General features: G+C 43.2%; 1 protein-coding gene across 1 annotated transcript; it reads left to right on the top strand.

Annotated features, from left to right (window-relative positions):
* The first annotated feature begins 759 nt into the window (after positions 1-759).
* On the top strand, positions 760-3,816 carry camk2n1a (calcium/calmodulin dependent protein kinase II inhibitor 1a). Its single transcript, XM_076754758.1, has 2 exons — positions 760-1,624; positions 2,543-3,816. Exons 1-2 carry the CDS (start codon positions 1,456-1,458, stop codon positions 2,614-2,616), a joined length of 243 nt encoding a protein of 80 aa, XP_076610873.1. The 5' UTR covers positions 760-1,455; the 3' UTR covers positions 2,617-3,816.
* Positions 3,817-15,065: the final 11,249 nt, after the last annotated feature.

Genomic DNA, 15,065 nt, shown 5'->3' with positions numbered 1-15,065 from the left:
TGGTGAAGTTCCTCTGAGAAAGGATAGTCAATGTCAAGACGTAATCCCTGTCCATTGGTCCTTTACCGCAGGCTTATATGTGTTTTGTAAGATCCCTTTGTGCTGCTCTTCCAACACAAGACAGATATATGTGAACAGTACAGACAGCAGTGGGTGGTAAACCCAGTGAGAATTAGTTTCAACCTAAAGACAACCCCAGGGGGCTTCATTTAACAAAGCAAGCAGTTTTCACACCGCCCTCTGATCTCATAACACCTAATGTGATAACAAAACACATAAAATGTTCTCAAACTGGATCCAATCAGGTTTGAGGACATTATCAACATGCCTCTCGTGATTCAGCATCTTATTCACGGAAATGTACAGTGTGAGGTCATTTTAGGAATGCAAGAATTTATATCATGTTTGTTTTTTATATTGTGTGCATGTATGTTCTATTTCATTTGGGGAGGAGGCCAACTACGGATCAAACAGGGCTTTCAAACATCTCAATGTAAAGTAAAACCTGGAACATGGAGTATTCTTTGTTTTACTCAGCAGTTCCATAACACTTATTCCTGGAGCAGGCCTCTCATCCCCAGGTGTGACATCTATAACCCCCACCCAGTCCCTCCACACTGATACAATTTCCTTGAAACTGTGGTGAAAACAGGTGAAAGTAGCGCAGACCCTCAGTATTTAACGGAAAGTGCGCCATGGGGCCAAAAGTCGCATCTTAGCCTATGAAAACACTGCCCTCCTCTGGTGAGGTCTGCCCCTGTGGACACATGACACGCTCAAACCCCACGACCAAAGAAAACGCCAATTTTGTAACATTATAAAACGGTTTGGAAGACTTGACACCTCGAACTCGTCGAGTGGTGGCGCGTAAACGACGTTTTCCAAAGATCTGTACTGGTTCGCATTCATGTGCCATCTTTGAATATAAGATCGCCATTTGTTTGATTGCATCTAGATCCCGGAGAGTGGAGCACTGGTACGCCACGACTTCAACTGGAAGCTTCTCAGGGCTGCACCAGAAAACCCCCGTGCAGCTCCTTCGCCAGGTCTCCCCTGGATCCGTGTTTTGCATCGCTCCTCAATTTGCATTTCTTCCTCAGATTTTCCGTGCGACGGGTTCAGCCGCTCGAAACCAGCGGGCGCTCCACGGCTCTATTGTACGTGCGCCTCCATTTCCAAAGCAATACGCACAGAGAACAAACCTCTGGAATTTTTTGGATAATGTTGCCGAAGCTCCGCGAGCGGGGAAATTGAGGACATTTTGATTTACTGATATTTCTGGTGCGTACCTACGGAGACATACACGTGTCTTCGGGGTAAACAGAAAGGGCTAGATCGTGTCAGCAGATAGCATTGTCCCCCCCCTCTTTGTTTGTTGTAGACGGCCAAGCTCAAGCTTGGCAACGAGCTATACATTTCAGTTTGTGCGCCTTGGTGATAAAGACGCATTTGGAGATGTCGGAAGTGCTCCCTTTCAACGAAGAAAAAATGAGTCATTATGGAAATGAGGGCGACGAGGGACACCTTTCCTTCACCTGTCGTCTTCAAGACACCAACAACTTCTTCAGCGGCTCACAGAATAAACGCCCGCCGAAACTCGGACAAATAGGCCGGAGCAAACGCGGTAATTATATAATTAAGGCGTTTTCGTTTGCATGGTGGTGTGTTGAATGCGCACATAGGTTACAGTGGACTACAATTAAGGATGTGTGCGTGCAGCCAGATAGGCAACACCTTCGCCTTGACATGGTCCTCAGCAGAGACTGAGATGCTGATCTATTGTTTGCATGCGTGTGGGATGTATGGCTTTTTGAATATTCTATTCGCATTGCAACACAAGTTGGATGCGCAGTGCGTGCTGTTAAATGCCTTCTGAATGCTGCTCAACAGAGTTGTGCTGGATGTCCCCTCCTCAGCGAATGGTTGCAATGATTGAGATTTGTATGTTGTGCACTTATAATTTTTGTGATTGCACGATAATTTGAGGCTGTTTGTGGTTTTGGGGGGGGCTTTTGCATTCCTGATGACGCCGAGGAGATGGTCCTTGAAAACTGAGGCTCACTCGTGGTGGCACATACATGCACAGACAGACACAGTTGCATGTACAGTAGTGCACAGACACAACATGGACAAACATGGCAAACAGGCAGACATGCAAGGATTGCACCTGCAGGTGCTCAGCGAGAAGACGCGCAAGAAATTCAGACATGCACACTCACAAACGTGCAGCTCTCTCTCTCTCTCTCTCTCTCTCTCACACACACACACACACACACACACACACACACAGGTAAAGAGAGACGCACATACACAATCAGGCTCGTAGTTATCTTCCTCTTTTTGCATACTCTTGCTCTCGTGCGCAAACACACACACACACACACACACACACACACACACACACACACACCACTTCTACTCATACAGCGCAGTGCTAATGGTTCTGGGCTTTAATGACCTCCTGTCAGTCGGTGGTGAATTTTCAAGACGCCACACCAAGATGAGCCCCCCTCATTAACTCTCTCTCCCCTGTCATCCACAGTTGTGATTGAGGATGAGAATGGCGACGACGAAGCACTGAAAAATGGAACAGAGAAGACCCCGACAGAGGCTTAGAGCGCTCGGCTCACCATCCCCCAAAAGACACTCTTGAAATTTTTTATGGCGATATTTACCAGTTTTAATCCAAAGACACTGTATATAAGCACTTTCTCTCATGTGGCAGCAAGCAGCACTTCCACGCCCTCCTCTCCCAGTCAGTCATGGCCATCCGGGTGACACACACTGGCAGGGGCGGGAGATGGCAGCAAAGGAGACCCCCAGGTGGACCCCCCCCCGACACACACACACAGACACACTCACACAATCAAATACACCCTCAATTACAGGGTTTCGCCATAAATCCAAAAGTGGGAGAAGACTACGGGGGGGAGGCGAGGTGGAGGAAGGAGGTGACGCTGTCAAAATGCAGAAATCAGGGACAGGATACAGAAATAAATCTGATATAAAAACTAAAGCACACACTTCTCCTATATCTTATCAATCAAACCTATGGTACCATTCTTTCTGCTCTTCATTTTGATTGAGGGCAAATGAATAACAGAGTTTGTAAATATGGAAAGGGTAGCCCATATTTTCTTGCACAAAGTGGGAAGCAGTAAACTGGTTTGTTCTATGTGTTGGAAGACTTTATTTATTGATCCTTTGGAATATGTCTTTTGCAGTGACTTGAGGCCCGAGGGAGTGTTCTTTTGTATGTCGAGAAAACTTGGAGTGAATGAGAGTGACATTGTTTTTCACTTAACAATTCTCGATGTTGCCTGAGTGTTTTTTGTTACCATACTTTGCAGCTAACGAGTCATTTATATACAGTGTACCTCCCACCTGTTTGTAAGCTTCCCAGGCTTTCACCTGGATTGGTTGATACTGTAACTTGACTGTACACACCCTATTGATAAACTGTTTATATTGCATTGTGCATTATCGTGTGTGCCAAATCTCATGAGGGATATACTGTACCAGACAACTTGTTCTTTTTTTGTGCTTTATACATTTACTCATACAATTCAGCTGTTTTGTTGGGTTGCCATTTTTTAGGGCTCTTTCTTAAAACACTGAGATACAAACTCATGCATGGCAAATATGAAATCATGCATGCACGGCAGAAGTTCTGAAACTTGTGTATTCTTGAAGCACCTCGTATACAGCTTTGAATGACAAACCTCGAGAAACAGTCTTAATTCTGCGTTGTACTGTACGATTCACACTGATTTGTACAGTGGCCTAATATCTTGTAATAAAGATTATGACAAAGTACTATTTACTGTTTAGTGTTGATTGTGGTTTACAATATGGAATGATGTACTCGATGTTGCTTTTTGTTTTTTAAACTGTTTTGAAACTGTAGCAAAAAAACACAAATCTAGTTTTGTATCAGAAAGATAGAGACAATAGCAAATGGCTTGGCTGACTTTTGCATATGTTCCTTGTACAGTTTCCCCTGTTGTTATTGGATTGCCTATCTGGCTGCCAAGGAAGGTCAAGTCAGCATTTTCCACTGTGAGAAAGTAGCATCCCATTCCTTGGAAAGATCAGATATGGAAGGAGACAGAAATGGGAAGAAAGATGAGCAAATAATCCCATCAAGAATTTGAATTCCACAGGCTGAGTTGAGACACTCGGCTCGGACAGCTGCCCTACAGACTCAGATCTCATAAAGTGCTACAGTACTGCAAATGATTCTGTGGGGAAAATGTACACCACTGCTTCCCAATGCAATAAATGTCTGTTTGCATCTAAAATCTCAGCTCCTCTCTTTAATCAAGTCCTCTCTTTAACTCCATTGCCAGAGATGTAAATGGTGCAGGGCCACCGAGGCATGAGGAACACTGATGAGACGTGACATTTCCAACTCTGCTGTGGTGACTAAATGATTCATGCTGTGTGACGAGCCTCTGTCAGCGTACAGCATCTCAAACGCGGACCGCCGGGATGTGTGCTGGGAACACATACATGCAGCATACACACATGCACAGAGGCACACACGTGTCCGTTTCGGCTCCAACGGCAGGCGAGACCAACGTATTGCTCGTCTCTCTTCCTCCCCAGTCTTGACAGACATGAAAGGGGCTGCCTGGGCTGGGTACCATGGTAACAGATGCACCTTGCACTCGATGGGTGCTGCGGTGGGTTTCGGTGCAGAATAGTCTTCCCCTCGGCTTGATACCATCACTATCTTTAATGGAATGTTCTCCATTCTCTTATCTCTGCCCTCTTCTCTCAAGACCCCCTATTCACTCAGTGGCGTGACCGCATTATCCTGCCAAAATAGTCCCTTCTTCCAAGACGGCAGTCAACCATGACGATGGCGCTTACTGCAGTAACAGCCTATCCCCTCGCACAGAATGAGAGGATGTTACATTTAGGGAGTAATGGTCTATGATTCTCTGTGTGGTGGATCCTTAAATCCAAAACGTGCAGTGAAAGCGTGAGGCGATTGGAATGAACTTGGGTCTGATCAGCCTAAACACGGGGTCAGATGCTGTTCCCACACTGTCAAACCTGTAGAACTCAGTGACATACTGCAGAAAATCCCAGAAACGTGTTTCAGTCGTCCTGCAGAAATGATCAGTTTGAATTGGTCAGTTGTGGCGCACACACAATTATTTACCTTTCAGTCAATTTCAAAAGGCACTTTTCCTTGTTAATTCACTTTTGTTGCATTTGACATTATGCTCTCATGGTTTTTAAACTTTTCTCCTCGCTACATTTCATAATTTTGCGCCCATACTAATTCACAAGTTAAGGCAGCCACACATGTGACTCATACAGTAGTAAGTTAAATGCCAATTATCAGCATGTCAGCTTTAGCTGAGGTTTGAAAGGATTTTTCTACTCAATGTGGGGCAACCAGCAGAGTTACAAAGAGGCCAAAGAGTCACCACCTGAGCTGCCGAATTGCAGGCGCCATCAGTCACAAACTATAAAATTACACTGCATCTCAATAATCATGACCACGAAGAGCCAAACACAGAAAAAGCGCACTAGCAAAGAGGATGAGGTGTCACATGTGAACACACACACCACTGACAGGCACTAAATGAGATTTTTCCTGAGGACACCTCAAACTGCAACTTCAAAGGCTCCTCAAAGTCAAATCAACACATCTGACAGGCTAACAAATACTATAATTACAAGCCTCACCATGCAGCAGAATTGTGCAATATGAGACATTTGGGATGATCTATACACTCATAATCGGTTGATGACATTTTTTCAGTTAAAAAACAAGCACCAAGTGAACTGTGCATTTTTACTACAGAACAATTTAAAGACCTATAGCAAAACTTTAAAATGTATTGATTTTAATGCAACATATTGATATTGATTCCACATAAGTGTCCACAATGATGATAATGATGATGATTCTCTGCTGCGGCTGAGAACAGGAACATTACAAGCTTCAGATAATGTTTACCAGGCTGACAAAACAATAATAATAATTGATGTCTGAAAGTGTAAGATTCTAGATATTTATTAAATCTCATGACAAAAAACTCCAAACCAAAAAAAAAGGTGTGGTTCTGTTTTAGTTAGTCATCAGATAAAACATAAGATGTAGTTCATAATGTGTTTTGTGGCATCTTAGTTTTGTTTTTCCTCATTTTTCCTTCAAAAGTATAACTGCAAAGTTACAGTAGATAAAATATGCCAGAGCTGAAATTATAAAACATGATGACAGGTCATTTACAGAGACTTTAAAAGGTGGTAGACTGAAAGATTTAGAAATGACTGACAAGTCTTTAGTAGTCAGAGCACCTCCTTTATCAATGCATTAATATGAACAAATAAACTTACGGAAATAGATATAGAAAAGAGAGAAAAGATAAAACCATAATCACTCTGTGGAGATTCTTATTATTATAACTACATCTCCTGAGGAGGAACTGAGGCCCATCTTAAAGTTACACATATTTTTGTGCACAATGTGTAAGACTGCATCAAAAATCCTGCAACAACGCTGCAGAGCAGGCCTTTCCCAGCCACAGTCATCTAACAACCTGAAGTTCATCATAACGTATGTGAAAGTCCAGCTCTCTGCCTCATGAGATCCTTTCACATTTCTCTCGCTCATTTGTTCCTCGTAGATATTTCAATAAACAGCTATTTGAGTGTCAAAGTGTTGAGTCTGTAAAGGTCTATCCTCTCACTGTTCATCTCCCTCACGACTGACAGCCTCGTCATGCATTTTACCACAGCGCTAATCCAGGCAGATATATTTCTCAGTTCATTTAGAGAATATAACACATATCCAGCTGACATACGTAACACATATTCACAGATAAACAGACGTCTCAAATGCAGATTATGTGTTTATCACACAAGCCCTCTTAGCTGCATACTTAGATGCTCCTCTGTCTTAATGCTGTTATCGCAGACATGCAGCAGATGCTGCTCACCTCAGACTGGACAGATAGTTCAGATTCAAGCTCAGGCTCGAGCTGGGTGACCGCTGCTGCTAGAAGAGGCTCAAAATCACACTTAACAGCGAGTAGATCCTCCATTCTTGTCATTTATATAATGGGAGGCTCTTTATTAACTTATAGTGAGTCACTATTTGGATAATATTGTTGCAAATGGGTTTGTAGTGAGGGCTGATGAGAGGGTAATGACTGGTGCTGTGAAAAGGGGCAGACGGAAGTCAAGGTCTGGATGGCTGTTAGGTTACATAAGCTCTGACAGGTGGAGAGGCAGAGAGAGAAAGGCGAAGCAGAGGAGCAACATGGAGGAGTGAAAGAGACAGAGATAGCCTGTTCACAGGAGAAAGAGCAGTATGAGAGCATTCATAGGTCAATGACACGAGGAGGAAAACCACACCCTGCAAGCTCCCTATGAGCTGCTCTGGCACAAGCTGACACACACTGTACTGCACACACACTGGCCTGGCTGACTCTCACACAGCCTGGTCTCTGGACTCCTCCACCTGACCTTTGTGTCGTCGCAGGGAAATACCCGTGGTGACCTGACATGCTGAGCCACCTCGCTGGGAAAATCGTCTCCTCTCTTTCTTGGCACGAATCAATAGCTCTATATGATGCAGTGATAGCATGTGTATGGCATGCAAATGGATGAGGCCACATTTGCATTTCATTCCAGTGCCTGTGTGCATTTGTGTGTGCGCGAACGTGTTCAGATCTGTTTATTCTGCTGTTTGTGTGTCTGCACGAATGTATTTGTGCATGCTCTTCTGTGTGTGTGTGTGTGTGTGTGTGTGTGTGTGTGTGTGTGTGTGTGTGTGAGGTAGGCTCAATTGGCATTGGGATCAGGTATTCTCTTGCTGATTGAGACTCTGCTGGGAATTCACAAGGACATGAAGAGGGAAAAGGGACATCTAGCCCTGCTTGCAGTCCTGGTAGGAGAAAGAAGTGAATATTCCTTCAGACGCCCCACCAGAACATTCTGGTATATTTGACATCAAGTTGATTTTTTTTTTTGCTTGTTTGTTTGTTTCTGGGCAGAGCTCAATCAGAGCATTTGACCAAGAAAACAACCCTGCCTATGATATGATGGTAAGACCCACTTTGTTTGCAGCTAAATCGTGATCGCGGATGACGTCAATCTTTCAAGCGAGTTCCCTCTCAGATATCAGTCCAGCTTTTACTCATCTCCAAAAACCCTGAACCTCGTGTCCTGCTCTTGTATGGAAAAGGGGCTAAGAGTCCAGGTTTAACAGATGGGACTCTCAGGGCAGGTGTGATAAAAATGGACAAACGGCAAACAAAGACAGGGACCACTCCACATTAACATTAAACACTCTCTCTCTCTCTCACTGTTTTCCGAGGAAAGTGAAGAGAGCTGGAGAAGGGAGGGAGGAGGGAGGGCAGGCAGGCAGGAAGATCGGAAGAGAGTGGGAGAGCGGCACGAGAGGGAGATGAGGAGATAAGAGAGATGGAGAGCCAGGAGAGAAGGAGGGAAAGAGAGGGATAAACAAAAGTGAGAGTGGAGGAAGAGAGAGGAAGAGAGACAGAGGCTCAATATGATGAAATGAATGCCAGGGAGAAACAGTTCAGACCCACCAGATGGTTACTATAGCAACCACATCCCCAGTCTCTCTCCCTCTCTCTCTCTCTCTCTCTCTCTCTCTCTCTCTCTCTCTCTCTCTCTCTCCCTCTCTCTCTCTCTCTGCTTAGTTGCTTTGTTGCTGCTTTAAGTCTGTGGAGGGAAACCAACGGCTGAGAGAGACAGCTTTTTACATTTTGGTGCAGTGGCATCATAAAGCCTCATAACCAACTTTACATACTTGTGTGGCCTCTTGCGTAGATTCAGCTCGATGTCATTTATTGCCTCCGGGTGGTGTTTTTAACCGCCGGTGTCTGTCACAAACACCATGCCGACTGGTGCAGCGGTTTTCCTCTCATCGAGCAGCTCCCTGCAGAAGCTCACTGTATGTATGTTTATGTGCATACATGACAGCTCAGTGTACCGTCGAGAGGTCATGACCTGTTCAAGGAAAAGGCACCAGGAGGAGTCTCTTGTGACCTTAATAAGTGTCATGTTTTACCTTTGATGTACCCACAGACACACAGGCATCCACTGTATGTGTGAATGTGTAGGGTTTGCATTCCAAAGTGTGCATTGCTGTAAACACCGCAGACAGACAGATTGAGATGCTATAAGCGTGCTCCTCAAGCTCAGCAGCAGAGCACTACAGTTTCATACACAGAGTGGGCATCGGATGTCTCCATCGAGATCGTATTCGCCCCTGCAACGAGCAAAACTCCCATTAAAAACACACACACAAGCCCATGCACGCTCACAAATGCAGCCTGGCACCACGCGTGCACGGCCTGCACACACACTCGCACACATTCACAGACACCAGCCGGGGAAATATCCAAACTGGGATACACAACAAAGGGAAGAGCTTGTGGGCCCCCCAGCTAATCTCATGCATGGAGATCATTTTCAAAACAGAACAAAATGGTGGGCCATCTCTCGGTGGCAGAGTGGGTCTCCGCAGGGCCCCCGGGGCGGGATGGCATGTAACTGTGTACGTGTGCCTCCTGAATAAAAGATGCTGACCTAGATGGAAATCCGCCATTGGTCACTTAATTTGTCCTACATGCGTGATTGGCTCACGCCCAAACACACAGTATAGCTGCTGCCCAATCATGTATGTGTGTAAAATGTCGCTAATGTGACGCTGTTTTCTCTCCACAGGTTTGCACATGAATATTGTGTTTAAGAAAATGACAAAACACAATAATTCGAAAGGCAGATTTACGAATGCATCGTAACTTTACTAGCTGAACAATTTGTCTTTGTTCTTCACATCAGTGTCTTTGCGGAGCGTAGACCTGTATTGTTCCCTTCCAGCTCCGCAATAAAAACGCTTAATTTCTCACGTTTTCAAAGACAGGTGAATAAGAGAAAACACGAGACGCATTTTTAGTCGCCCCATCATCAACTAACATTACACAGCTCACTGGTGCAGATTGAATTCATGCAATGTGCCAGCGCTGGACCACGTGGGACTAAACATAGTACATATGTCTGCAGGTCTGTGAGCATGAATGAGCCCGACTGAAAGGGTGTTTTGTATCAACATTGTACTGAGCCCTTCTACATTATTGATATGCAATTTGACTGCCCGCCATTAATAAATTATTAAGGAATTGAAAATTGTTGAGCCGGGGCTTGACAGCCTCGAAGCTCTTTGGCCCCGTTAGATGAATGAACACGGCTACATGACTGTCAATGGCTGTTGAACTCCAAACTGCACGAGAGAATGAAAAGTCTGCTTCATTTTTTTTTTTTTTTCAGGTTTTTCAAAGCACTCAAGGCCATTTATCCCCCACCTTGTCTTATGTAATAATCCAGCTGTTTATTGAGCGAATTGGTTGGGTTTAGTGAGAGCTGGATCTTGCCTGGAGAGGGGAGGGAGGCTGGATCCAGATGCTCGTAGTTTCCCGGCCAGTCTTGGGACCGAAACTATGTTCGGTCCTGGAGGCTCAACCTGTGTGAGACCTGACACATGGATTCTTACATCTTTCCCACAAATTGGTGATGAATACACCCACATAGACCTATCTCTGGTATCAGATTTAGAGGAAGTCACTGCTGAAAAATTCAAATGGACCACTGACCAATTTCTTATGGGTAACATCTATCGCAATGACCTAACATGATACAATACCTAAATCTGACATTTCACTCAAAGACTGAGCAAAGACCAACAGGTACAGCAGAGATCAAAATTTATTACAATACTCAAACCAATCAATAATCAAAGCATTCAGCATTTGAACAGAATGATTTTAGCTCTTCAACAGGACATCAAGAACATACAGAATTGTTATCATGCCTGTGATATAAGCAGATGTTGGTCTGATCAGTTCCTGGTTTTGATGACTCAACAGTCTTTTAAAACTTCACATGTCCTGACACTGACAGGAAGACATTTAGTCCTCTATTAACCCCTTAACATCCCCTCCCATTTATTCCCTCTTAAGTATCTTTGAGGTTGTTAAGGTATTATCATGCCACACTGATGGTGTCAAACATTGTGCATCATGTTTTTCCTGCACTTTACTGAAGCATGATGATGTTTACATTATGAAATATTTGAATCCAAAACTACAGGAGTTTAAGGCTGCACCATTCCATCAACTGGAAATATTAGTGTGTTTTGTGCATAGTTTTACATATTTGACGCATTTCCCCCAAATTCTGAGTGACATTTTCTGTTTTGTTTTTTTTTTTCGAAATCTTCACTGCTAGAATTTGAAAAGTAATAACACCACTGCTTAGGGTTAAAAACTCAATTTTGAATACAATTGAACAGTGGAAAAAAAAGGAATTAGTCCATAAACTTAAACTGTATCCAGGAAACGACCCAGTTGTCTAAGAGTATAATTAAATATATGTTAAAATACAATTAATACGTTCACATTATCTGTTAGGCCTGGTCAATAATCCAAATGTTGAAATCTGACCCATTTTATCAAACACACAGTGGTTTGTCAAACAGTCCGGTCAGTAACATAAAGGCTACAGCTCTGACTCTGACAACAGCAAGCTGTTCCATCCACATTGAAATTCCTTGGTGATGTCCACTCTGCACCATCAGCCTCTCTGCCTAAGCCTCAGGAATACCAACCAGCTGTCAGGCCCTCACTCTCCAACTCTTTCTCGCTCCATCTTGTCATCTCTCATGCTATCCCACGTTCTCTCTCTTTCTCTATGCGCTCTCTCTTGTTGACAGAAAACAAGTGCTGCATCACCGTCTTAATTCTGGCGTGGGTGTGCAGGTAATGTGTCTTTTTCTTTTTTCTTTTTTTTTTTCTTGCTATAGCGATGCATGGAGCGACCAGTGAGGAGCCAGCATGGAGTGAAGGATCGGGGGTATGAATCTTAATGACTTCTACCAGGAGAAAGTGGGGAGAAGAGGTCTGGGGAGTAGCCGCCCTTAATCTCCCTCTCTCCCCCTCTGCTTGTCTCTCTCTCACCTATGGACCCACGCATGCAGCTTGTCTGTGTTTACAGGATTTGTCTCCCTTTGATTCTGATTAATTAGTTGACGATGGATATCCAAGGACCTGAATGCTGCCATGTTAAAGACAGAGAGAACAAGGCAGGGGAGACAGACTCCTGCTGCTGCATAGTTTTACACATGGTGTTGCCATCACTACACAGCAGCATCACAGCCAGCACTGGTACTCCAACCATGTTGGCAACCATATTGCAGGATGCATACATTAATTAGAGGCAGCGACGTTTGTGTGACTATTAGATCTATCAGTATAATTTTTCAGTCAGTGATATGCCATGAGGAACAGACCTTTGATGAGGAAAAGGGCCCCACCTGAGTTAAAATTCATGTCCACTGTGTGGCCGTGTCCACATGCTTTTGTGTGCTTGTGGTTTGGAACTGTTTTTCATGGTTTAGGTTGGACCTGTTATTTCCAATGAATGGAAATCTTGATACCGAATGCTAGTCTGCTTCCATCTTGTTATCAGAAGAAGAAGAAGTAGACTGGCCTGCAGAGTCCTCACCTCAGTCCCATCCAACACCTTTGGGAAGAACTGGAACACCAACTGAGAGCCAGGCCTTATCACCATCATATATCATACTCTATATGCATATTATTACCAGTGGTATTTAGATATGCTGTGCAGGGCTGCAACTAGCAGTTATTTTCACTAACAATCAACCTGCAGATTATTTTCTTTCTAAAATGTTTGTCTATAAGATGTCAGAAAAAAGTGAGAAATACTTGTTTTAATATTCCAAAGTTCAACCTGATGTCTTAGTTGTCTTGGTTTGTCCAAAGAAAAGTCCAACATCCAAAGATTGTCAGAACACTATAATGTATGAGACAGAAAAATGGAAAATGGAACGAGGAAATGTGTTGCATTTCCACTCAATGAAATAACTGATGGGATTAGTCGATACATTTCCTGTCAGCTGACTAACTGACCAATCTCTGCAGCTCTAATGGTGTTTAATAATCACATATGAGTACTGATAATCCTACCACAGCAGTGGGAAGAGAAGGTTAACTTAACTTTGACTACAACCGATCTATACTTCAACTTATCCATCATACAGTATCTTAACCAACATATTTCTAAAGTCATGGAAACCACTCCTTCATCCTCCTCTCCTCCCTCAACTGCAGTTAACCTGGTCAACTCCTGCACTATATTCATCTAGAGGCTGGTCGTATGAACACTGGATCAAATGACTAGGTGTTATGGGAAAGATGAATAATCCACAGAATAATCATGTAACTCTGCTGTTCCTCAGCTCCATGGAGCGTTTTAGGGTTTTCAGCCCACGGTTTTGGCTTTATGGCTGATAACCTTACTGTTTGGTTCAGGCTCTCACGGACCTCATTTCCAGCCACAGCAGGCAGCTGTTACATGTGACTCCACTGACTGTCCCACACCAAACACCATTATGTATACATTTTAAATAGATTTTTGCCGATTTTTCTTTATATTTTTAATGATCTTTTTGTTGACTGTCCTGAGCTGCTTGTCATTTATTATCTAATGTGGCATTACATCTGAAGTTCAAAACATTTTTCACAAAGGAAAGCCGAGCCCTTCAACAGTTATCCAGGGAATTCACATCCTTCATCTAAGAGGCAGCTGATAGTGTTTCCTCTGTCGCCTTGTGGTTTGTCCTCTTTACTGTTCTAAGCATTTAAAAGTCTGTTTGACATAATTTAATGCTGTTAAAATAGCAAGTACACTGAGTCGGTACTGTTATGGCAAAAGCGTTTCCATTCTTGTCTTAAATCATGACAATTGTATGGAAGCAATATGCGTCACATGAATTTATATAAACAACAAACTGCTAAGGCTATTGAATGTTTAAGTGCACCTACTGAAAACTAGAATAAATATTAAAATAAAAAGTTAGCAACTAGCTTTTGAACATAGTGTAGCATTTAACTGCTAAAGAACAGAGTATATTTTTTAGGAAACTGAAAATTGATCATTCTTCGGTTGCAAGAAACTTTAAATAAATGCTAATTTTGCTAAGGTCTGCTGGTTATGTAAACATTATTATAACTTCATAAGATCATATAAAAAGTGTTTGTAATATTCTGAAAACTATTAATGCTGCTTTCAGCATCTCCTCACTTTCCAGGCTTGCAATTCTGCACCTGCCCACCAGCTGTCACTACAGAGTCCCACCCCACCTGTCTGCACAGCTGCTCTCAGCCCCAGGATGAATACAGGACAGTCAGTGTCCTCTTTCTCCCAGATGATCTGTGCTGAGGTCTCTAAGGGTGCTAACTTTTGTTCAGTTCTGCCTTTCTGTACATGTTATGCCTTCATGCCAACCTGTTGTCCGCTGCCTGTCTGCCTTATATCTCTCAGAGAGAGGATTCCCTTCACTTTATCAACTGTAAGCCTGCCATGTGACAAAAAAAAACAAAAACATTTTTTACCACATCTTCAGTCTGCATTTGGGCTCATGTCTTGTACTAGACTGCGACATTTAACCTTCTATCTAATCTGAACCATCTGTTGTTGAGGTTGGCCATCACAAAGAGTAAGAAGGGTCCATAATTATGTTCCATCTATTCACTGATTGTCTCTTCTTAGTCATTTCTATTGTGTATTTTATGGGGCATTCAGACTATAATCAACCAGTCAGACACACCTGGCCACTGGTGTACTGCTCGTTCACCCTTTCAAACCTGCCTCGAGGCATCGTATGAATGATTGAATGAACAACCAAATAAATTTTTTATTTTTGTGTCATATCATTGAAATGGACCATCCCACTTGGGATTGCATGACACATGGTAATATCACACAGAGACACGGATTTCCAACAGTTGACGTTCATGCTCCAAATAAAAAAAGATCGCTGCATGCTCCAAAAGAAAGAAAAGCAAAAAAAAAGAAACAAAAGAAAATAAAGTAAAGCACATTTTAGACAGAGCAGAGCAGAACAGAGACATACGACATAAAAACTACCTATTGAGCCCATTTTTTCTTTGATTTCATGCATTGCCCAGATAATCAGCACAAGTGAGGGCAAC

Source organism: Chaetodon auriga, chromosome 2 (assembly GCF_051107435.1).
Source record: "Chaetodon auriga isolate fChaAug3 chromosome 2, fChaAug3.hap1, whole genome shotgun sequence".
NCBI classification, from domain to species: Eukaryota; Metazoa; Chordata; class Actinopteri; order Chaetodontiformes; family Chaetodontidae; genus Chaetodon; species Chaetodon auriga.
Note: the sequence above shows the minus strand (reverse complement) of the source record. Positions and strands in the feature narration are given on the sequence as shown.